Source organism: Bombina bombina, chromosome 6, assembly GCF_027579735.1.
Source record: "Bombina bombina isolate aBomBom1 chromosome 6, aBomBom1.pri, whole genome shotgun sequence".
NCBI lineage: Eukaryota > Metazoa > Chordata > Amphibia > Anura > Bombinatoridae > Bombina > Bombina bombina.
This window is the reverse complement of record NC_069504.1, coordinates 526,533,267-526,557,216: the sequence shown is the minus strand read 5'-3', so window position 1 is coordinate 526,557,216 and position 23,950 is coordinate 526,533,267. Positions and strand designations below refer to the sequence as shown.

Sequence of the window (23,950 nt, the reverse complement as noted above, 5' to 3'; positions counted from 1 at the left end):
ACCATCCCTGAGGGCAGGTAGGGCCACAGCAGGGCTGTGGCAAGGTGCTGGGGGTGTTTTTTCCGGATTTAGGCCTTATTTCAATCCGGTTTGCACATTAAAGGGTTAAATCTTAATTTTCCTTGTGGGGCAAACTTAACTACACATATTGAGTCTGCTATAAAAAAATTGGTGCCTTTTAAAGCTGTTTTGCAGAACGTGTATGCTTTTTTTCTCTTAAAGGTGCAGTACCGTTTTTTAAGATTGTTATTTTTTTCACTAAATAAAGTGTTTTCATGCTTGTTTGTAGTCATTACAAGCCTGTTCAACATGTCTGACATTGAGGAAAGTCATTGTTCAATATGTTTAGAAGCCATTGTGGAACCCCCACTTAGAATGTGTCCCTCATGCACTGAAAGGTCAATAAATTGCAAAGAACATATTTTAGCTACTAAAAGTATGTCGCAGGATGATTCTCAGTCAGAAGGGAATCAGGTTATGTCATCTAATTCTCCCCAAGTGTCACAACTATTAACGCCCGCACAAGTGACGCCAAGTACTTCTAGTGCGTCTAATTCTTTCACCCTGCAAGATATGGCCGCAGTTATGAATACTACCGTCACTGAGGTTTTATCTAAGCTGCCTGGGTTGCAGGGGAAGCGCAATAGGTCTGGTGTGAGAACAAATGCTGAGCCCTCTGACGCTTTATTAGCCATATCCGATGTACCCTCACAATGTTCTGAGTTGGGGGTGAGGGATTTGCTGTCTGAGGGAGAGATTTCTTATTCAGGAAAGATGTTCCCTCAGACAGACTCAGATATGACGGCTTTTAAATTTAAACTAGAACACCTCCGCTTATTGCTCAGGGAGGTTTTAGCGACTCTGGATGATTGTGACCCTATTGCAGTTCCAGAGAAATTGTGTAAAATGGACAGATTTCTAGAGGTTCCTGCCTACACTGATGTTTTTCCGGTCCCTAAGAGGATTTCGGACATTGTTACTAAGGAGTGGGATAGACCAGGTATTCCGTTCGCTCCCCCTCCTACTTTTAAGAAAATGTTTCCCATATCAGACACCATGCGCGACTCGTGGCAGACGGTCCCTAAGGTGGAGGGAGTTTCTACCCTGGCTAAGCGTACAACTATACCTATTGAGGACAGTTGTGCTTTCAATGATCCTATGGATAAAAAATTAGAGGGTCTCCTAAAGAAAATATTTGTTCATCAGGGTTTTCTTCTCCAACCTATAGCGTGCATTGTTCCTGTATTTACTGCAACTGCTTTTTGGTTCGAGACTCTGGAGAAGCCTCTTGAGGTTGAGACCCCATTAGATGATATTCTGGATAGAATTAGGGCTCTCAAGCTAGCTAATTCTTTCATTACAGATGCCTCTTTTCAACTGGCTAAATTAGCGGCAAATAATTCAGGTTTTGCCATTTTAGCGCGTAGAGCGTTATAGCTTAAGTCCTGGTCTGCTGATGTGTCATCAAAATCTAAGCTTTTAGCCATCCCTATTCGGGTCTGAACTGAAAGAGATCATTTCAGACATCACTGGAGGGAAAGGCCATGCCCTTCCTCAGGATAAGACAAATAAGATGAGGACCAAACAAAATAATTTTCGTTCCTTTCGAAACTTCAAAGTTGGTCCCTCTACCTCTTCCCCTGCTGCAAAACAAGAGGGGAATTTTGCTCAATGCAAGTCAGTCTGGAGACCTAACCAGACTTGGAACAAGGGTAAACAGGCCAAGAAGCCCGCTGTTGCCACCTAGACAGCATGAAGGGGTAGCCCCCGATCCGGGACCGGATCTAGTAGGGGGCAGACTTTCTCTCTTTGCTCAGGCTTGGGCAAGAGATGTTCAGGACTCCTGGGCTTTAGAAATCGTAACCCAGGGGTATCTTCTAGATTTCAAAGATTCTCCTCCAAGGGGGAGATTCCATCTTTCTCAATTGTCTGTAAACCAGACAAAAAGAGAGGCGTTCTTACGCTGTGTAGAAGACCTATATACCATGGAGTGATCTGCCCAGTTCCGAAAACAGAACAGGGGCAGGGGTTCTACTCCAATCTGTTTGTGGTTCCCAAAAAAGAGGGAACTTTCAGACCAATTTTAGATCTCAAGATCCTAAACAAATTCCTCAGAGTCCCATCCTTCAAGATGGAGACCATTCAGACTATTTTACCAATGATCCAGGAGGGTCAATATATGGCCACCGTGGAATTAAAGGATGCATATCTACACATCCCTATCCACAAAGATCATCACCAGTTCCTTAGGTTCGCCTTTCTGGACAAGCATTACCAGTTTGTGGCTCTTCCCTTCGGGTTGGCCACAGCTCCCAGAATTTTCACAAAAGTGCTAGGGTCCCTTCTGGCGGGTTCTAAGGCCGCGGGGCATAGCAGTGGCGCCTTATCTGGACGATATCTTAATTCAGGCGTCGACTTATAAACTAGCCAAGTCTCACACGGACATCGTGTTGGCTTTTCTAAGATCTCATTGGTGGAAGGTGAACTTAAAAAAGAGTTCACTTATCCCTCTCACAAGAGTTCCATTCCTGGGAACTCTGATAGATTCGGAGGACATGAACATTTTTCTGATGGAGGTCAGGAAATCAAAGATTTTAACCACCTGCCGAGCTCTTCATTCCATTCCTCGGCCGTCAGTGGCTCAGTGTATGGAGGTAAATCTGGATCAAGAGACCAGAGACTCTCTTCTTTGGTAGTTGTCACAGGATCATCTGTCCCAGGGAATGTGTTTCCGCAGGCCAGCGTGGGTCATAGTGACGACAGACGCCAGCCTATTGGGCGGGGGTGCAGTCTGGAATTCCCTGAAAGCACAGGGTTTGTGGACTCATATTCTAGAACTGAGAGCGATATTCAACGCGCTTCAGGTGTGGCCTCAGCTGGCTTCGGCCAGATTCATAAGATTCCAGTCGGACAATATCACGACTGTAGCATATATCAATCATCAGGGGGGAACAAAGAGTTCTTTAGCGATGATAGAGGTTACCAAAATAATTTGATGGGCAGAGACTCACTCTTGCCATCTATCAACAATCTATATCCCAGGAGTGGAGAACTGGGAAGCGGATTTTCTAAGTCGTCAGACTTTTCATCCGGGGAGTGGGAACTCCATCCGGAGGTGTTTGCACAATTGATTCAGCAATGGGGCACACCAGAATTGGATCTGATGGCGTCTCGTCAGAACGCCAAACTTCCTTGTTACAGGTCCAGGTCAAGGGATCCTCAGGCAGTACTGATAGATGCTCTAGTAGTACCCTGGTCGTTCAACCTGGCTTATGTGTTTCCACCATTTCCTCTCCTTTTTTGCCAGAATCAAACAGGTGAGAGCTTTGGTGATTTTGATAGCACCTGCGTGGCCATGCAGGACTTGGTATGCAGACCTGGTGGACATGTCATCTCTTCCACCATGGACTCTGCCACTGAGACAGGACCTTCTGATTCAAGGTCCGTTCCAGCATCCAAATCTAGTTTCTCTGCGGCTGACTGCTTGGAGATTGAACGCTTGATTTTATCCAAGCGGTGTTTCTCTGAGTCGGTCATAGATACCTTGATTCAGGCTCGAAAGCCTGTAACTAGGAAAATTTATCATAAGATATGGCGTAAATCTCTTTATTGGTGCGAATCCAAAGGCTACTCATGGAGTAAGATCAGGATTCCTAGGATTTTGTCCTTTCTCCAAGAAGGATTGGAGAAGGGGTTATCAGCTAGTTCCTTAAAGGGACAGATATCTGCTTTATCAATTCTACTGCACAAGCGTCTGGCAGATGTTCCAGACGTTCAGTCGTTCTGTCAGGCTTTAATTAGAATCAAGCCTGTGTTTAAACCTGTTGCTCCGCCATGGAGTTTGAATTTAGTTCTTAATGTTCTTCAAGGGGTTCCGTTTGAACCTATGCATTCCATAGATATTAAGTTCTATTTTAGTTGCTATCTCTTCGGCTCGAAGAGTTTCTGAACTATCTGCATTGCAATGCGACTCGCCTTATCTTGTTTTCCATGCTGATAAGGTGGTTTTGCGTACCAAACCTGGTTTCCTTCCTAAGGTTGTTACTAATAGGAATATCAATCAGGAAATTGTTGTTCCTTCTCTGTGTCCTAATCCTTCCTCTAAGAAGGAGCGTCTGTTGCACAACTTGGACGTGGTTCGTGCTTTGAAGTTTTACTTGCAAGCAACCAAAGATTCCTTCTCTGTGTCCTAATCCTTCCTCTAAGAAGGAGCGTCTGTTGCACTACTTGGACGTGGTTCGTGCTTTGAAGTTTTACTTGCAAGCAACCAAAGATTTCCGTCAAACATCTTCTTTGTTTGTTGTCTATTCTGGAAAACGTAGAGATCAAAAGGCTACGGCTACCTCTCTTTCTTTTTGGCTGAAAAGCATCATCCGTTTGGCATACGAGACTGCTGGACAGCAGCCTCCTGAAAGGATTACAGCTCACTCTACTAGAGCGGTGGCTTCCACATGGGCTTTTAAAAATGATGCTTCTGTTGAACAGATTTGTAAGACTGCGACTTGGTCTTCGCTTCATACCTTTTCCAAATTTTACAAATTTGATACTTTTACTTCTTCAGAGGCTATTTTTGGGAGAAAAGTTCTTCAAGCAGTGGTGCCTTCTGTTTAACCATCTGTCTTGTCCCTCCCATTCATCCGTGTCCTGTAGCTTTGGTATTGTATCCCACAAGTAAAGGATGAATCCGTGGACTCGTCGTATCTTATAGAAGAAAAGTAAATTTATGCTTACCTGATAAATTAATTTCTTCTATGATACGACGAGTCCACAGCCGCCCTGTCATTTTAAGACAGATTACTGTATATATTTTTTTATTTTACACTTCAGTCACCTCTGAACCTTGTAGTTTCTCCTTTTTCTTCCTGTACCTTCAGTCGAATGACTGGTGGGTGGAGCTAAGGGAGGAGCTATATAGACAGCTCTGCTGTGGTGCTCTTTGCCACTTCCTGTTAGGAGGATAATATCCCACAAGTAAAGGATGAATCCGTGGACACGTCGTACCATAGAAGAAATTAATTTATCAGGTAAGCATAAATTTACTTTTTCTTACCTCATTCTGCTTACCAATACATTAGACTGAGGTACATGCAAGGTAGGGAGGGTTTTATAGAGCTCTCAGGGTTTGAGAATCTCTGCCTCCTCCTAGTGGTAGAGAAGAGTAAGTCCCAGGAGTAATGGATTGTGGACTCACACCCATGAAAGAAATAGATTTATCAGGTAAGCATAAATAATGTTTTTCTACCAACAGGATTGGTTGCAAGCACATTCTTCGCAAGCACATTCTTCCTTAATCAAGCCAAAGTAAGTATTTTTGTTGTCCCCCCCCTTTTCTTAATGTGAATTTATCTGATAGTGGGCGAACAAAAAGTGCTATATTGTCATGAAAGAAACAGGCAGCACATAAAAGGATGTTGCTGTGTTCACATTTTGTTGGATGTGAATCTCCATCAGGCTATAGAGGCTACAATCAACCTCACTTGCAGTGCCCTTTATACTATATTAAAACTGCATTTTAGAGCTGTTAATATTTTATATGCCTCAAATTAAATACTTGCATCTTACTGAAGCAATTATTTTTGTTTTTCTTCCAGACCTCCTTTAGAAGATGCTCTAAATGGTAAGTGTGAACCTGGGCCTATTTAAGTATAAGTCGTCTATGTATTCAATAACATTTATTTCTTTCATGTAATTAGCAAGAGTCCATGAGCTAGTGACGTATGGGATATACATTCCTACCAGGAGGGGCAAAGTTTCCCAAACCTTAAAATGCCTATAAATACACCCCTCACCACACCCACAATTCAGTTTTACAAACTTTGCCTCCGATGGAGGTGGTGAAGTAAGTTTGTGCTAGATTCTACGTTGATATGCGCTCCGCAGCAAGTTGGAGCCCGGTTTTCCTCTCAGCGTGCAGTGAATGTCAGAGGGATGTGAGGAGAGTATTGCCTATTTGAATGCAGTGATCTCCTTCTAAGGGGTCTATTTCATAGGTTCTCTGTTATCGGTCGTAGAGATTCATCTCTTACCTCCCTTTTCAGATCGACGATATACTCTTATATATACCATTACCTCTGCTGATTCTCGTTTCAGTACTGGTTTGGCTATCTGCTATATGTAGATGAGTGTCCTGGGGTAAGTAAGTCTTATTTTCTGTGACACTCCTAGCTATGGTTGGGCACTTTGTTTATAAAGTTCTAAATATATGTATTCAAACATTTATTTGCCTTGACTCAGAATGTTCAACTTTCCTTATTTTTCAGACAGTCAGTTTCATATTTGGGATAATGCATTTTAATTTAACATTTTTTACCTTAAAATTTGACTTTTTCCCTGTGGGCTGTTAGGCTCGCGGGGGCTGAAAATGCTTCATTTTATTGCGTCATTTTTGGCGCGGACTTTTTTGGCGCAAAAATTCTATTTCCGTTTCCGGCGTCATACGTGTCGCCGGAAGTTGCGTCATTCTTTGACGTCATTTTGCGCCAAAAATGTCGGCGTTCCGGATGTGGCGTCATTTTTGGCGCCAAAAAGCATTTAGGCGCCAAATAATGTGGGCGTCTTATTTGGTGCGAAAAAATATGGGCGTCACTTTTGTCTCCACATTATTTAAGTCTCATTTTTTATTGCTTCTGGTTGCTAGAAGCTTGTTCTTTGGCATTTTTTTCCCATTCCTGAAACTGTCATTTAAGGAATTTGATCAATTTTGCTTTATATGTTGTTTTTTTCTTTTACATATTGCAAGATGTTCCACGTTGCAACTGAGTCAGAAGATACTTCAGGAAAATCACTGCACAGTGCTGGAGCTACCAAGCTAAGTGTATCTGCTATAAACTTTTGGTATCTGTTTCTCCAGCTGTTATTTGTATTGCATGTCATGTCAAACTTATTAATGCAGATAAAATTTCCTTTAGTACTGTTACATTACCTGTTGCTGTTTCGTCAACATCTAATTTTCAGAGTGTTCCTGATAACATAAGAGATTTTATTTTTTAATCCATTAAGAAGGCTATGTCTGTTATTTCTCCTTCTAGTATACATAAAAGTCTTTTAAAACTTCTCTTTTTTCAGATGAATTTTTAAATGAACATCATCATTCTGATACTGATAATGGTTCTTCTGGTTCAGAGGTTTCTGTCTCAGAGGTTGATGCTGATAAATCTTTGTATTTGTTCAAGATGGAATTTATTCGTTCTTTACTTAAAGAAGTGTTATTTGCATTAGAAATAGAGGATTCTGGTCCTCTTGATACTAAATGTAAACGTTTAAATAAGGTTTTTAAATCTCCTGTAGTTATTCCAGAAGTGTTTTATCTCCCTGATGCTATTTCTGAAGTAATTTCCAGGGAATGGAATAATTTGGGTAATTTATTTACTACTCCTAGACGTTTAAGCAAATTATATCCTGTGCCATCTGACAGATTAGAGTTTTTTGGGGACAAAAATCCCTAAGGTTATGGGGCTGTCTCTACTCCTGCTAATGTACTACTATTCCTACGGCAGATAGTACTTCATTTAAGGATCCTTTAGATAGGAAAATTGAATCCTTTCTAAGAAAAGCTTACTTATGTTCAGGTAATCTTCTTAGACCTGCTATATTTTTAGCGGATGTTGCTGCAGCTTCAACTTTTTGGTTAGAAGCTTTAGCGCAACAAGTAACAGATCATAATTTTATAGCATTATTATTATTCTATAACATGCTAATAATTTTGTTGGTGATACCATCTTTTGATATCATTAGAGTTGATGTCAGGTATATGTCTCTAGCTATTTTAGCTAGAAAAGCTTTATGGATTAAACTTGGAATGCTGACATGTCTTCTAAGTCAACTTTGCTTTCCCTTTCTTTCCAGGGTAAATAATCATTTTCGTTCCTTTCCTCACAAGGAACAAAAGCCTGATCCTTCATCCTCAGGAGCGGTATCAGTTTGGAAACTATTTCCAGTTTGGAATATATCCAAGCCTTATAGAAACCTATAGCCAGCTCCTAAGTACCTATGAAGGTGCGGCCCTTATTCCAGCTCGGCTGGTATGGGGCAGATTACGTTTTCTTCAAAGAAATTTGGATCAATTCCGTTCTTAATCTCTGGTTTCAGAAACATTGTTTCAGAAAGGTACAGAATTGGCTTCGAGTTAAGGCCTCCTGCTAAGAGATTTTTTTCTTTCCCGTGTCCCAGTTAACACAGCAAAGGCTCAGCATTTCTGAAATGTGTTTCAGATCTAGAGTTGGCTGGAGTATTTATGCCAGTTCCAGTTCTGGAACAGGGGCTGGGGTTTTATTTTATCTCTTCATTGTACCAAAGAAGGTCAATTCCTTCAGACCAGTTCCGGATCTATCATTATTGAATCGTTATGTTAGGATACCAACATTCAAGATGGTTACTGTAGGACTATCCTGCCTTTTGTTTAGCAAGGGCATTATATGTCTACAATAGATTTACAGGATGTGTATCTGCATATTCCGATTCATCCAGATCACTTTTAGTGTCTGAGATTCTCTTTTTAGACAAGCATTACCAGTTTTTGTGGCTCTACCGTTTGGCCTAGCCTCAGTTCCAAGAATTTTTTTCAAAGGTTCTCGGTGCCCTTCTTTCTGTAATCAGAGAATAGGGTTTTGGTATTTCCTTATTTGGACGATATCTTGGTACTTGCTCAGTCTTCTCATTTTCGAAGAATCTCATACGAATCGACTTGTGTTGTTTCTTCAAGTTCATGGTTGGAGGATCAATTTACCAATCAGTTCATTGATTCCTCAGACAAGGGTAACCTTTTTAGGTTTCTAGATAAATTCAGTGTCTATGACTCTGTCCTTGTCAGACAAGAGAAGTTTAACATTGATATCAGCTTGTCAAAACTTTCAGTCACAATCATTCCCTTTGGTAGCCTTATGCATGGAAATGTTGGGTCTTAGGGCTGCCGCATCAGATGCGATCTCCTTTGCTCGTTTTCACATGCGACCTCTTCAGCTCTGTATGCTGAACCTATGGTGCAGGGATTACTCAAAGATATCTCAATTTTTATCTTTAATCCGATTTTACAACACTCTCTGACATGGTGGACAGATCACCATCGTTTAGTTTAGGGGGCTTCTTTGTTCTCCGACCTGGACTATAATCTCAACAGATGCAAGTCTTACAGGTTGGGGAGCTGTGTGGGGGTATCTGACGGCACAAGGGGTTTGGGAATCTCAGGAGGTGAGATTTCCGATCAATATTTTGGAACTCCGTGCAATTTTCAGAGCTCTTCAGTCTTGGCCTCTTCTGAAGAGAGAGTTGTTCATTTGTTTTCAGATAGACAATGTCACAACTGTGGCATACATCAATCATCAAGGAGGGACTCACAGTCCTCTGGCTATGAAAGAAGTATCTCGAATTTTGGTTTGGGCGGAATCCAGCTCCTGTCTAATCTCTGCGGTTCATATCCCAGGTATGGACAATTGGAAAGCGGATTATCTCAGTCGCCAAACGTTGCATCCGGGCGAATGGTCTCTTCACCCAGAGGTATTTCTTCAGATTGTTCAAATGTGGGAACTTCCAGAAATAGATCTGATGGCTTCTCATCTAAACAAGAAACTTCCCAGGTATCTGTCCAGATCCCGGGATCCTCAGGCGGAGGCAGTGGATGCATTATCACTTCCTTGGAAGTATCATCCTGCCTATATCTTTCCGCCTCTAGTTCTTCTTCCAAGAGTAATCTCCAAGATTCTGAATGAATGCTCGTTTGTTCTGCTGGTAGCTCCGGCATGGCCTCACAGGTTTTGGTATGCGGATCTTGTCCGGATGGCCTCTTGCCAACCGTGGACTCTTCCGTTAAGACCAGACCTTTTGTCTCAAGGTCCTTTTTTCCATCAGGATCTGAAATCCTTAAATTTAAAGGTATGGAGATTGAACGCTTGATTCTTAGTCAAAGAGGTTTCTCTGACTCTGTGATTAATACTATGTTACAGGCTCGTAAATCTGTATCCAGAGAGATATATTATAGAGTCTGGAAGACTTATATTTCTTGGTGTCTTTCTCATCATTTTTCTTGGCATTCTTTTAGAATACCGAGAATATTACAGTTTCTTCAGGATGGTTTAGATAAGGGTTTGTCCGCAAGTTCCTTGAAAGGTCAAATCTCTGCTCTTTCTGTTCTTTTTTACAGAAAGATTGCTATTCTTCCTGATATTCATTGTTTTGTACAAGCTTTGGTTCGTATAAAGCCTGTCATTAAGTCAATTTCTCCTCCTTGGAGTTTGAATTTGGTTCTGGGGGCTCTTCAAGCTCCTCCATTTGAACCTATGCATTCATTGGATATTAAATTACTTTCTTGGAAAGTTTTGTTCCTTTTGGCCATCTCTTCTGCCAGAAGAGTTTCTGAATTATCTGCTCTTTCTTGTGAGTCTCCTTTTCTGATTTTTCATCAGGATAAGGCGGTGTTGCGAACTTCTTTTGAATTTTTACCTAAGTTGTGAATTCCAACAACATTAGTAGAGACATTGTGGTTCCTTCATTATGTCTTAATCCTAAGAATTCTAAGGAGAAATCGTTGCATTCTTTGGATGTTATTAGAGCTTTGAAATATTATGTTGAAGCTACTAAGTCTTTCCAAAAGCCTTCTAGTTTATTTGTTATCTTTTCCGGTTTTAGAAAGGCCAGAAAACTTCTGCCATTTCTTTGGCATCTTGGTTGAAATCTTTCATTCATCTTGCCTATGTTGAGTCGTGTACGACTCCGCCTCATAGGATTACAGCTCATTCTACTAGGTCAGTTTCTACTTCCTGGGCGTTTAGGAATGAAGCTTCGGTTGATCAGATTTGCAAAGCGGCAACTTGGTCCTCTTTGCATACTTTTACCAAATTCTACCATTTTGTTGTATTTTCTTCTTCTGAAGCAGTTTTTGGTAGAAAAGTACTTCAGGCAGCAGTTTCAGTTTGAATCTTCTGCTTATGTTTTTCATTAAACTTTATTTTGGGTGTGGATTATTTTCAGCAGGAATTGGCTGTCTTTATTTTATCCCTCCCTCTCTAGTGACTCTTGTGTGGAAAGATCCACATCTTGGGTAGTCATTATCCCATACGTCACTAGCTCATGGACTCTTGCTAATTACATGAAAGAAAACATAATTTATGTAAGAACTTACCTGATAAATTCATTTCTTTCATATTAGCAAGAGTCCATGAGGCCCGCCCTTTTTTTGTGGTGGTTATGATTTTTTTGTATAAAGCACAATTATTCCAATTCCTTATTTTATATGCTTTCGCACTTTTTTCTTATCACCCCACTTCTTGGCTATTCGTTAAACTGAATTGTGGGTGTGGTGAGGGGTGTATTTATAGGCATTTTAAGGTTTGGGAAACTTTGCCCCTCCTGGTAGGAATGTATATCCCATACGTCACTAGCTCATGGACTCTTGCTAATATGAAAGAAATGAATTTATCAGGTAAGTTCTTACATAAATTATGTTATATGTATGTGTGTGGGTCAATCCATCTCAAGTGCTCCAATAATGGTCGAGTTAGTTGCTTCGCCATTTTTAATTTTCTGAATTTTGTTTAAATCATTACCCCTATGTATTGGCATTGCAAAACCATCAGACTTTAATTGTTATTTTACTTGTTTTAAAAACAGCAGCCGAAGCTCAATTTATGACCATTTTCATTTGTAAAATACCTAACTGAACACTGTATTTCCATATTTGGATAAAGTCTATTAAAGGGACAGTCTAGTCCAAAACAAACTTTCATAATTCAGATAGGGCATGTAATTTTAAACAATTTTCCAATTTACTTCTATCACCAATTTTGCCTTGTTCACTTGATATTCTTATTTAAAAGCTAAATCTAGGAGATTCATATGCTAATTTCTAAGCCCTTGAAGGCCGCCTCTTAGCTCAGGACATTTTGACAGTTTTTCACCACTAGAGGGTGTTAGTTCATATGTTTCATATAGATAACACTGTGCTCATGCACATGGATTTCCTAGGAGCCAGGACTGATTGGCTAAAAGGCAAGTCTGTCAAAAGAACTAAATCATCTAACTCACATGAATGCAGCCAACACATCAAGATTTTGCCAAACACGTGCAATTTTTGGCATGCCCAGATATGCAGAAACAAGTCTTCCGTTCCTGTCATGTTTGTGCCTATACCAACATGATAGATCATGCTTCACTGTTGCCAGTGTCAAATGTAGTGGCATTTTAGACCTCATTGACAATCATAAACATAATTACTGTAAAAACCTGTTAAGTTTTTTTATTGGTTATACTTATATTACATCTCTTCATTTCTCAAAATGCATGAATAAAGTAGGCTTTTCCCCAGATTTCTTCTAGCCCTAGCTCTGTAACCAGTGGCATCTCAAAATCTACCATAGAGGACCCGAACCCTTCCCATTATAAATTGACCCGGAAAAGTGGAATTTTCAGCGATCTTGATTATTACATTAGGAATTAAGTTCTAAATATATGGAACAAGAACGTGCAAAATGTTATATATGTACATGTACCTTGTAAAGTGGTATAGACATCAGAGCTGAGATATTAAAGGGACAGTCTAGTCAAAATTAAACTTTCATTATTCAGATAGGACATGAAATTTTGATCAACTTTCCAATTTACTTTCATCATCAAATTTGCTTTTTTCTCTTGGTGTTCTTAGTTGAAACTAATCCTAGATAGGCGCATATGCTAATTTCTAAGCCCCTGAGGGCTGCCTTTAATCACATGCTTTTAAAATTGCTTTTCACAACAAAAGACTTGATAGTTCACGTGGGCCATATAGATAAAACTGTGTTCAGGCACAGAAAGTTATTTAAGACTTAGCACAACACAATGCTAAATGCAAGTCAATAGTTAATAAATAGTCACAGTCATGTGACCAGGGGGCTGTCAGAAGGTTCTTAGATACAAGGTAATCACAGAGGTAAAACGTATATTGATATAACTGTGTTGGTTATGCAAAACTGGGGAATGGGTAATAAAGGGATTATGTATCTTTTAAAACAATACAAATTCTATTGTAGACTGTCCCTTTAAGGATTCAGTAAACATCTCTATAATCAAAATTTGTTGTGCATCATGACACAAAGATGGCTGCCGTGGTTATACCAAGTAAAATAACATTTAAAAAACTGGTGATTTTACAATACAAATACATAGAGGTAATCACTCAAAAAATATTATGAACTTTAAAAATGGTCAAGCACCCTATGCTGGACCACTTGAGATGGATTGACCCATGTATTAATGTAAATACAGCCCCCCCATTACTTACGCCTCCTTGTGTCACCTGCTTTCATTAATTATATTAATTTCCTCATTCTTTGCCCTTCAATTTACATACCCCATACACTCATCCACAATAACCTACATATATACGCACATAGTTATATACAAGCAATAGTGCAACAAATAAAATGTTCTAACACATTAGAGCATTTTCTTTATACACTTTTACGTCCCTTTAAGCACAGGTGAAGAACATCTAATACTTAATGAATATACATTTTGTCAGGGGCGAAACTACAGGGGGTGCAGAGGTCGCAACTGCGCCCCTAAGAGTGGGGGCCCAGCTTAAAAAAAAAAAATTCCAATAAAAATGTTGACCTGTCACTGCCTGCACTGATATCATGTGAGTGTGACATGATGCCTCACTAGTGTCTCTGACTACAGGGGTTAGTGTTTCTGTTTTACCCATTGGTGTTTATGTGTGTGTGTATGTATGTGACTGTGTGTGTATTTATGCATGTATGTGTGTGTATATGTTTGTGGAACCAGCAAATTACAGACCTTGTTACTACAGCATGGGGGGCGGGGGTAAACAGTATCACTATACAGTACCACTATATACAGTACGGGGGGGCTGGACCATTTTAAAGACTACTGTGGTCACTTTATAAAGTACTGGGACGGGTAGAGTCAGGCCAGCCATCTCACCGGCAGATTACAAACTGTGTTACTAACTCACTATATACAGTACTGGTGGGTTAAACAGTTTCACTATATACAGTAATAGGGGGTCAGACCATCTCACAGACTGTGGGCACAGGGTACCTCCTTTTGCAGACATGTAATCTGATTCACTTTTTTTTTCTGTGTTATATCTAAAAAAAAAAAAAAAAAAAGATATGTATGAAATTCACCTTTTTTTGGAGGGGGGGCTTCTTAGATTCTTACACCTAGGCCCTGTGGTTTATAGTTACACCTCTGTATTTTGTATTTCTTTGATGATAAGAAGCCATAGGTATTTTGGGCAAAGGCAAAAATAATATTCAGTGAAATAGTGGCATTCCCATTTTGAAAAGACCCTTCTCAATGAAAAATAGAAAGCTAATGATGTAAGCATCTGAAAATAGAATTGAGCAAAATACACTGACTTTTTAAATTAAAATTTATTATGAAATCATATTTTTGATATTCATGTATGTCCTTTTTTGTACTTATATAGTTAGTTTTCACGCAGGTCAACATCTCAGATGTCCCCATCCAGCACAAAGAAACAGATATGCTTCTTGCATGGTCTTAGCACCTGTGGCATAAATCATGGGATTTGTTTTTTCATGTCATGTTATCGCAGAGCAGGGAGGTAAACAGCTGCAGGGCATCTGGTAGAGGTGCAGGGCAGGGTGTTTTGCAAGAAGATTATGAAATAAAAAGTGTAGGCCATGGGGTCCATTTATCATTGTGCGGACAGACATGATCCGCTATAGCGAACCATGTCCACTGCACATCGATAAATGCTGACAGCATGCTTTTTGCCATGAGAGGGCTGATAAAGCTGGAGCATTATATTAAGTGGTCGATGCTCTGATATTTCACCTGGTAGTGCTTGCTACTTGGTGGCTACCTGGTGACTACGTAGGTCCTGAACCAAAAATTAGCCGGCTCCTAAGCGTACATCCTGCTTTTCAAATAAAGATACCAAAAGAACGAAGAACAATTGATAATAGGAGTAAATTAGAAAGTTACTTAAAATTGCATTGTCTATCTGAATAAGGAAAGAAAAAATGTGGGTTTAATATCCCTTTAACCCCTTAGTGACCAGAGCACTTTTCCATTTTCTGACCGTTTGGGACCAGGGCTATTTTTACATTTCTGCTATGTTTGTGTTTAGCTGTAATTTTCCGCTTACTCATTTACTGTACCCACACATATTATATACCATTTTTCTCGCAATTAAATGGACTTTCTTAATATACCATTATTTTCATCTTATCTTTTAATTTACTATAAAAAAAATTATGAAAAATGAAAAAAAAAAACACTTTTTCTAACTTTGACCCCCAAAATCTGTTACACATCTACAACCACCAAAAAACACCAATGCTAAATTCTGTCCTGAGTTTAGAAATACCCAATGTTTACATGCTCTTTGCTTTTTTTTGCAAGTTATAGGGCCATAAATACAAGTAGCACTTTGCTATTTCCAAACCATTTTTTTCAGAATTAGCGATAGTTACATTGTAACACTGATATCTGTCAGGAATCTCTGAATATCCCTTGACATGTATATTTTTTTAGTAGACAACCCAAAGTATTGATCTAGGCCCATTTTGGTATATTTCCTGTCACCATTTCATTGCCAAATGCGATCAAATAAAAAATATTGTTCACTTTTTCACAAACTTTAGATTTCTCACTGAAATGATTTACGAACAGCTTGTGCAATTATGGCACAAATGGTTGTAAATGCTTCTCTGTGATCCCCTTTGTTCAGAAATAGCAGACATATATGGCTTTGGCATTGCTTTTTGGTAATTAGAAGGCCGCTAAATGTCGCTGCGCACCACACGTGTATTATGCCCAGCAGTTAAGGGGTTAATTAGGTAGCTTGCAGGGTTAATTTTAGCTTTAGTGTAGAGATCAGCCTCCCACCTGAAACATCCCACCCCCTGATCCCTCCCTGACCCCCCTCAAACAGCTCTCTTCTCTCCCCCACCTCACAATTGTCACCGCCATCTTAAGTACTGGCAGAAAGTCTGCCAGTACTAAAATAAAAGGCTTTTTTTTTTTTTTTTTTTTTTAAATATATTTAGTCTGCAGTGATGGATCCCCCCTTAGCCCCCAACCTCCCTGATCCCCCCATACATCTCTCTAACCCTCCCCCCTCTACCTATTTACCGCCATCTTGGGTACTGGCAGCTGTCTGCCAGTACCCAATATGCCCCAAATTATGTGTTTTATTTATATTTTTATTTGAAAAAACTATTTTCTGTAGCGTAGCTGCCCCACCTCAATACCCTCCCCCCCTCCCAGATCCCTTGCAAAACCATTGATTCCCCCCTCTGTGTTCATCCTTCCTACACATTTTAAATGCAACTATGTAAATGCAGCGCGAGCACGCACGCCTGTGCGCACACGCCACCCCCGTCCACAGAGTGGCCCTCTCTGCATCAGTGGGTAAAAAAGGGGATTGCAGTGAAGCCTCAATATTGAGGCATCACTACAATACCCTGGAAACTGCTGGAAGCGATCACAATCGCTTCCTGAGCTTCAAACCCCAGAGGACGTGCCAGGCACGTCCTTGGTCATTAAGGGTAGTTTCTTGGAAGACGTACCTGGCAGGTCCTTGGTCGTTAAGGGGTTAATGGATATATCTGCCACTACACATCTGTGCTTTTTAACAAGTATGTTAATATAAGCCTTGGTCATAGGGACTTGAAACCTTTAATGTTTCTTTAATGATTCATACAGAGCATACAATTTTAAACAACCTTCCAGTTAACTCCTGTTACCAGATTGGCTTCATTTTTTTAGTATCTATTGTTGAAGGTGTAGCAATGCATTACTGTGAGCTAGCTAAAAACAGGCCAAAGAAGAGGCAATTATGTGCAGCCACCAATCAGCAGCTAGCTTCCAGTAGTGCATTGCTGCTCTTCAGCCTACCTAGGTATGCTTTTCAAAAAGGATACCAAGGGAATGAAGCATATGAGATAATAGAAGTAAATTTGAAAGTTTCTTGAAATTACATGCTCTATGCGATTCATGAAGGTTTAATTTTGACTTCACTGTCCCTTTAACTGAAATAACAACAGTATAGCAGCTTGTTGTAACTAGGGACAGCTCAATACCTTGTGCTGCCTGGGTCCAAGGAATATATGACACACTCCAACTACAATTTAAACCTTGTAACAAATCAGCAGATTTAAATTTCGCACAAGCGCATGCTGTTACCCAACTAATGGAGCCCAATATGACACTTATTTTTCTTTTAAAAAAAAAACACTATTGTCCTGAATATGCTTTATTTTGTCCCACCTGTTCCAATATAGAGCCAGACTGGAATATTCCACAAATCTTTATATCTGTGCAGGAAGATTCCAATCATTTCTTCTGTTGTGTCATGTGACATTGCATTTTCAGTCATATGTAATGTTTTGTTACCTTATAACGGTACTACAAGCACACTCAAATCTCTTTACTTTTCAGGCATTGGTTCTCCTTTCAAACCTATAGTGGACATCAATTGTTTTTCAGGTATGTTAAGTACAAGAAAAAGATACATTTACTTTTAGTGGTATTTGAATGCTAATGTTTACCTGCATTCTTTCTTTTGTATTCAGCTGTTGAAAGAAACAATTTGATGCGGTTGTCCCAGAGTATTCCTTTTACCCCTGTGCCACCAAAAGGTAGGATTTCTTATACTTGATTTGTCTTAATGATTCTATTATGTAGCCCAGAGATGTCATGTAAATTCTTCAAATGTATTGATCGTAGCCTATATTAGAGTCTGAGCTAATAATCCTTTACAGAATGGAACTGTGTATTAAGGGGACAGTTTACTCAAAAAATGTCCCTCCTTTAATTTGTTCCCAATGATCCAATTTACTTGCTGGATTGTAATTAAATTGTTTACAAGTATTTCCTTTACCCTTATATTGGCATTTTAAATAGTTGATTTAGCCTGTGGTATCCCTACCTATTCTGAAAGTTTCTGGCCTTAGGCCGAAGCTATAGATAAGCTGTGTAAATTACACTCTCAGTGGGGTATAGAAGAGATAAGGTAATAAAATGTTGATTTTCCATGGTTCTCTCCAAGTATTGGTCTTTGGTTTACGGACAGATATAAGATAAAGAAGCATGTATGTACACAAGGTGATAAAGTAATGAGATCTGATTATATCTACAAGCTCAACCTATTTTATTAGGTTGTGGCTTTAAAACACAAAACCAGTTATTTCATATACACAAATAAACCTTAAAAAGCAAATTCTTATACATTTTATACACTGCAGCTGGTAAAAAAAAAGTAATTGGAAACACATTAAGGGAAAAACTATTTTATAGTATACTGTCCCTTTAAGTTATTTGTAGAAAAGTTAAGACAATGGTTCACAAGATTCTGGTCTACCCTAAAATTCTAGTGAAATATTTAAAAGCTTGTTTGTTAAATAGTCATTAAACACCTCTTGCTTTTGTATAAAAACTGTGCTTGTCCTGCAGTCCCTAAAGAGGCCAAAACAAATTATGTAGCCTTTGTTTTGTTTGAAATGCTGAAAACCTAGGTTACTGAATTTGTTTTTTAGCCTCTTTATGGACTGCACAAAAAGCACTATTTTTAGCAGACTTCTGTTGGTAGAAAAAAAAATTCTATTGCAAGCTTGTTGTACTGGAGATAATTTATATTAACAAGATTCTAAAATATAAATGTCCAAAATAAGACTGGGAACAGTAGTGTGGTTCGTCAGTTGTTACAATTGCTGCTGATAAATATACCAACATTACTGGAGGACACTCCTGAGATGTTTCAACAAAATGCAATGGTATATAAAGTAGAAATGATACATTAAAGGCAGAATTTAAGTTCTCACTCCAGTAGGAATAAGCTTGGAAATTCAGAGTTTTTGTCCAGCAGTCCACTCCCACCCAGATTGTGCAAAAATGTGTAAAAAAAATATATGTGTGCAGATCCAGATATTGGTGTCTGCTTATTTCCTAATAAAATCTGGCACCAGAAAAAGCCAACAATTACAGAATGCAGACTTTTTCATCATACTTTGAAATCTGCATGGGTGCATTTCAATTTGAAATAGAAAGATTTTTGCAATATTACTTCCATTAGTAAAAATGCTTCTACTAAAAGATAGTATTGTTTTCCAGTGTCATGCACACACATGCTGTGAGGGCTGTGCATCAGCATTCAAACACCATGCCTGGTGTCAGATCACTCTAACTTACAATAATGAGCTTTTCTCAGAATACTATAACTGCCAAAATCAAAGTGAAAATGGAATTTAATTTTATATAGTCATAAAACAAAAGTGTAATTAGCTATCTCAGACAGCTCTAACCTCCAAAATCACCTAAGACTATGGTATATATATATATTAAGAGATGTGCATTCGGATCCTTTGTTAGGATCAAAATGCGAAAGAAAGTGGCCACTCGTGGCATTCGGCTCTTTTCTGAGCCAGATTTCTTTCTTGTGAAAGTGCAACACACTAAGATCTGTACAAATCCAGATTTTAGTATGTTACACTTTCGCAATAAGAAATTAGTCTCTGAAAATAGCAACTTTTAGGCTTTAACTCCAGAACTATGTGCTTCTAAATTAGACTAAAAACACTGTAAGATTACATCCTTTCCATGTCAAATGTCATAAAGACTTGCAGTAGTTTCAGCTGTTTATTGTCCCAGTGAAAGAATCCCAATATGAATCCTAAATGTAGGTTTAAAGCAATTAAGCTGCATAAAGTATTGTAAATGTAGATTGTCACTTTTCAATGCTGCAGGTGAATTGGTTACTGTATATCGCCTGGAAGAGAGTTCACCAAATATCTTGAACAACAGCATGTCATCCTGGTCCCAAAGGGGACTTTGTGCCAAGATTGAGTTTTTGAGCAAAGAGGAGATGGGAGGAGGGCTCAGGCGTGCAGTGAACGTGGCATGTACCTGGTCTGAGAATGACATCCTCAAACCTGGGCATTTCTATATAATCAAATCCTTTCTTCCTGAAGTTGTGAATACTTGGTCAGGGATATACAAAGAAGATACTGTTCTTCATCTCTGTCTTAAAGTAAGTAATATTTCATATATATCTCAGTATGGCCAATGTGTGCTTTGATGACTAGTAACTTTCTTATAGACAAATCAATAACATTTCTAACTTTTTAACTACATCAGTAACCCTATTTATAAGTCATGACAATGTGCAGGCTTTTTCAAATACAGACTGTACAGAGGTAAAGCCCCTTTTAACCCCTTCGCTACCATCATTTTAGAGAAAAACTTGTTCAAAGTACCTTAAAATAACTAACATTTGTGCTATCCCTCGATTTGAAAAGAAATAGTGCCTTTGTTATTTTTTATTTATCTGTAACTATATCTATCTATCTATATATCTATCTATCTATATTTATTTGGCATAACAATATTTCTCAGTGGATGACAGTTTTAACTAGCGATGTATTCATTAAGCAATTATTGTAAAATTGTTTTTTGAGAAAGGTGGGGAAGCATGTTAGAATGAGAGAGGCTAATACAAAGGCAGAGAGAAAAATTACAACCGATCATAATAACCTAATAAGTGTTATTACATCAGCCTTAAAGGGACACTGAACCCAATTTATTTTCTTTTGTGATTCAGATAGAGCATGCAACTTTAAGCAACTTTCTAATTTACTCCTATTATCAAATTTTCTTCGTTCTCTTGCTATCTTTATTTCAAAAAGAAGGCATCTAAGCTTTTTTTGGTTCAGCACTATGGACAGCACTTTTTTATTGGTGGATGAATTTATCCACCAATCAGCAAGGACAACCCAGGTTGTTCACCAAAAATGGGCCGGCATCTAAACTCACATTCTTGCATTTCAAATAAAGATACCAAGAAAATTAAAAACTGATAATAGGAGTAAATTAGAAAGTTGCTTAAAATGTCATGCTCTATCTGAATCACGATATAAAAAATTTGAGTTCAGTGTCCCTTCAATTTATATTCCACATGTATATTTTCCTAATTTGAATCTAAGACCTAAAGGTTAAATTTAAGATACCGAGTGCATAATAAACTTTTATTTATTTTTTTCCTTAAAAATGTTTTAGTCATACTAAATGATTATCACATCTGGAGCAAACCAGAAAATCAGAAATTATCTACCCAAATATCACTAATAAAAATACCAATATTTATTACAGAATACACCTTAAAAGAAGATTGTGATTATTGATAACTTTAATTCCACAAAATTAAATGTGCTTCCTAAATAAGGTGTAGTTGCTGCTTGTTATTGTGCATAATAGAAAAGGCTAGGGATGCACCGAAATTTCGTCCGCAGAAAGTTTCGGCCGAAAATTGCATTTTTGGTTATTTGGTTTTTCGGGTTTTTTTGCCTTTTATTTTCGGTAAAATTATTGTGTTGCATATTTCAAATTTGATGCCAGCCTAGAGCTGCTGTTTGAGTTCATTGCTTAACTTACTGTTTTGCATATAATAATAGTTTTCTAGGACTATACTTTATTTTGATAATTGGTAAAAAAAAACAAAAAAACGGTTAAATCTGATTCTGTTACACAGGAGTAAATAAAGAATAATACTAGCGATGCACCAAAATTTGGGCCGCCAAAAATGTGCAATTCCAATTTCGGCCCAAAGAGGACTTAAATGGCTAAAAATATACAGCCCTCTCCTGTTCTATTGAGTTAAATGTCTATCCTTAGCATAAGGTGAGCAGCACAGTATTGGCATGGTACACAGAGCACACACATTTTTAGAAGGAAACCAACGTTCTGAATACAGTTTTCAAAGGAGGATAAGTAACATGTTTATAAACACTTGACATTATCAGACACAGTCCTAACACACACAGTCCACACAGTGAATATGTATAAGCCTTATATACAGTGCTCATACATCAGCTTCTTGTGCGTAGACATTCTATTCACCTGAGGCAAATATGCATGCACACTATATATGCATAAGCCCCAAGCTCACACACAGTTGGTACAAATTAGCACCCACCAGACAGTGTATACAAAAAAGCACAGTAACTTTCTATAACTACCTTGCACGTAAGGTCGTAGCTAAGTCCGGTGGTGACAGGCAGACTCCGCTTGGGGCTCCGGACATATAATCTGACGGGTCAGTGTGAGACCCAAACCAGGAACTAGGCGGAGATATGATGAGAGACGATCAGGTGCAGCCAAGCCTATCGCACGGATAACTACACCCAAAAACAAAACACATGTCCACCTCGTATTGTCTGGCTATAACCACGCTCTCCCTTGTAGAGCTCCACCAGTTTCACTGCAGATCACGCCCTACTATACAAGTGACCACTCCCATTTGTTGGAGCTTTCCCGCCTACAAGCTCTCTCAACTACACACACACTGTAGTTAAAAAAAGAAAAGAAAAAAATTTCGGTTTCGGTTTTCGGCCAGGGGCATTCTGAATTTTTGGTATCGGTTTCGGTCCAGAATTTTCATTTCGGTGCATCCCTAGAAAAGGCTAGTGTAAATGTTTGATTTATTTTTTGATTTATTTATTTTGATTTATTTATTGTCTTCATTTTGTAGGAAATACAACAGCAGAGGGCTGCCCAGAAAATGACATTTGCTTTCAATGAAATGAAGCCAAAATCTATTCCCTACTCTCCAAGGTACGGTTTGTGAATAACCAATATTGAAGGGTAATGTCTTATATTACATTTAAAAAAACAAGCAGACAGATTACGTATAAGATTTTGTTGAGTATAACGCTGCTTTTTACCTAACGCTGCTATTACGAGTCTTGTAGGTATAGGTGTACCGCACACTTTTTGGGCCGTCGCGCAACATCAGTACCGCCTTTTAAAAAAAAGTCCTTTTTCAATGGGACTCCCATAGCGCCGGTATTACGAGTTTTGCCTGGGAGGCCAAAAAGTGAGCGGTACACCCTGTACTGACAAGATCTGTACCGCCCTCTAAAGTCAGTAGTTATGAGTTTACATTACAAAGCTGTAGCATAAAACTCATAACTAAAGTGTTAAAAAGTATACTAACACCCATAAACTACCTATTAACCCCTAAACCGAGGCCCTCCCGCATTGCAAATAATAAAATAAAATTATTAACCCCTAATCTGCCACTCCGGACATCACCGCCACTTAAAAAATGTATTAACCCCTATTCTGCCGCTCCCCGACATTGTCGCCGCTATAATAATATCATTAACCCCTAAACCACAGCCCTCCCGCATCGCAAGCACTATTTAAATATTATTAACTCCTAATCTGCCGTCCGCCCACTCCGCCACTATAATAAACCTATTAACCCCTAAACCTAATGATAACGTAACCCTAACACCCCTTAACTTAAATATAATTAAAATAAATCTCAATAAAACCTACTATTAATAACTAACTAATTCATATTTAAAACTAAATACTTACCTGTAAAATAAACCCTGAGCTAGCTACAATATAACTAATAGTTTTATTTTATTTCACAGCTAAGTTTGTATTTATTTTAACTATTTATTATTTTAAATTAAATTAACAAAATACATTTATCTAAATTACAAAAAAAAACACTAAATTACACAAAATAAAAAAAGAAATTATCAAAAATAAAAACGAATTACTCCTAATCTAATAGCCCTATCAAAATAAAAAAGCTCCCCCAAAATAAAAAAAATCCTAGCCTACACTAAACTGCCAATGCCCTTAAAAGGGCCTTTTGCAGGGCATTGCCCCAAAGAAATCATCAGCTCTTTTACCTGTAAAAAAAAATACAAGCAACCCCCCAACAGTAAAGCCCACCACCCAACCAACCAACCCCCCAAATAAAGAAATAAATAAACCTAAGCTCCCCATTGCCCTGAAAAGGGCATTTGGGTGGTCATTGCCCTTAAAAGAGCTTGCATTCTATTGGCTCATTGGAATAGCCAATAGAATGCAAGCCAATAGGATGAAAGCTCAATCCTATTGGCTGATTGCAACAGCCAATATAATTTTTCCCCCTTAATTCCTATTGGCTGATAGAATTCTAACAGCCAATCGGAAT

At 38.6% G+C, this 23,950-nt stretch overlaps 1 protein-coding gene across 1 annotated transcript in view; it reads left to right on the top strand.

Moving 5' to 3' along the window:
- TRPM7 (transient receptor potential cation channel subfamily M member 7) overlaps positions 1-23,950 on the top strand; it is a 626,812-nt gene that overhangs the window by 557,852 nt on the left and 45,010 nt on the right. Inside the window, exons 30-35 of the mRNA XM_053717440.1 lie at positions 5,249-5,301; positions 5,592-5,617; positions 17,401-17,448; positions 17,535-17,600; positions 19,704-19,987; positions 22,484-22,566. Coding sequence (XP_053573415.1) covers positions 5,249-5,301; positions 5,592-5,617; positions 17,401-17,448; positions 17,535-17,600; positions 19,704-19,987; positions 22,484-22,566 — 560 coding nt within the window. The remainder of the gene's footprint in view (positions 1-5,248; positions 5,302-5,591; positions 5,618-17,400; positions 17,449-17,534; positions 17,601-19,703; positions 19,988-22,483; positions 22,567-23,950) is intronic.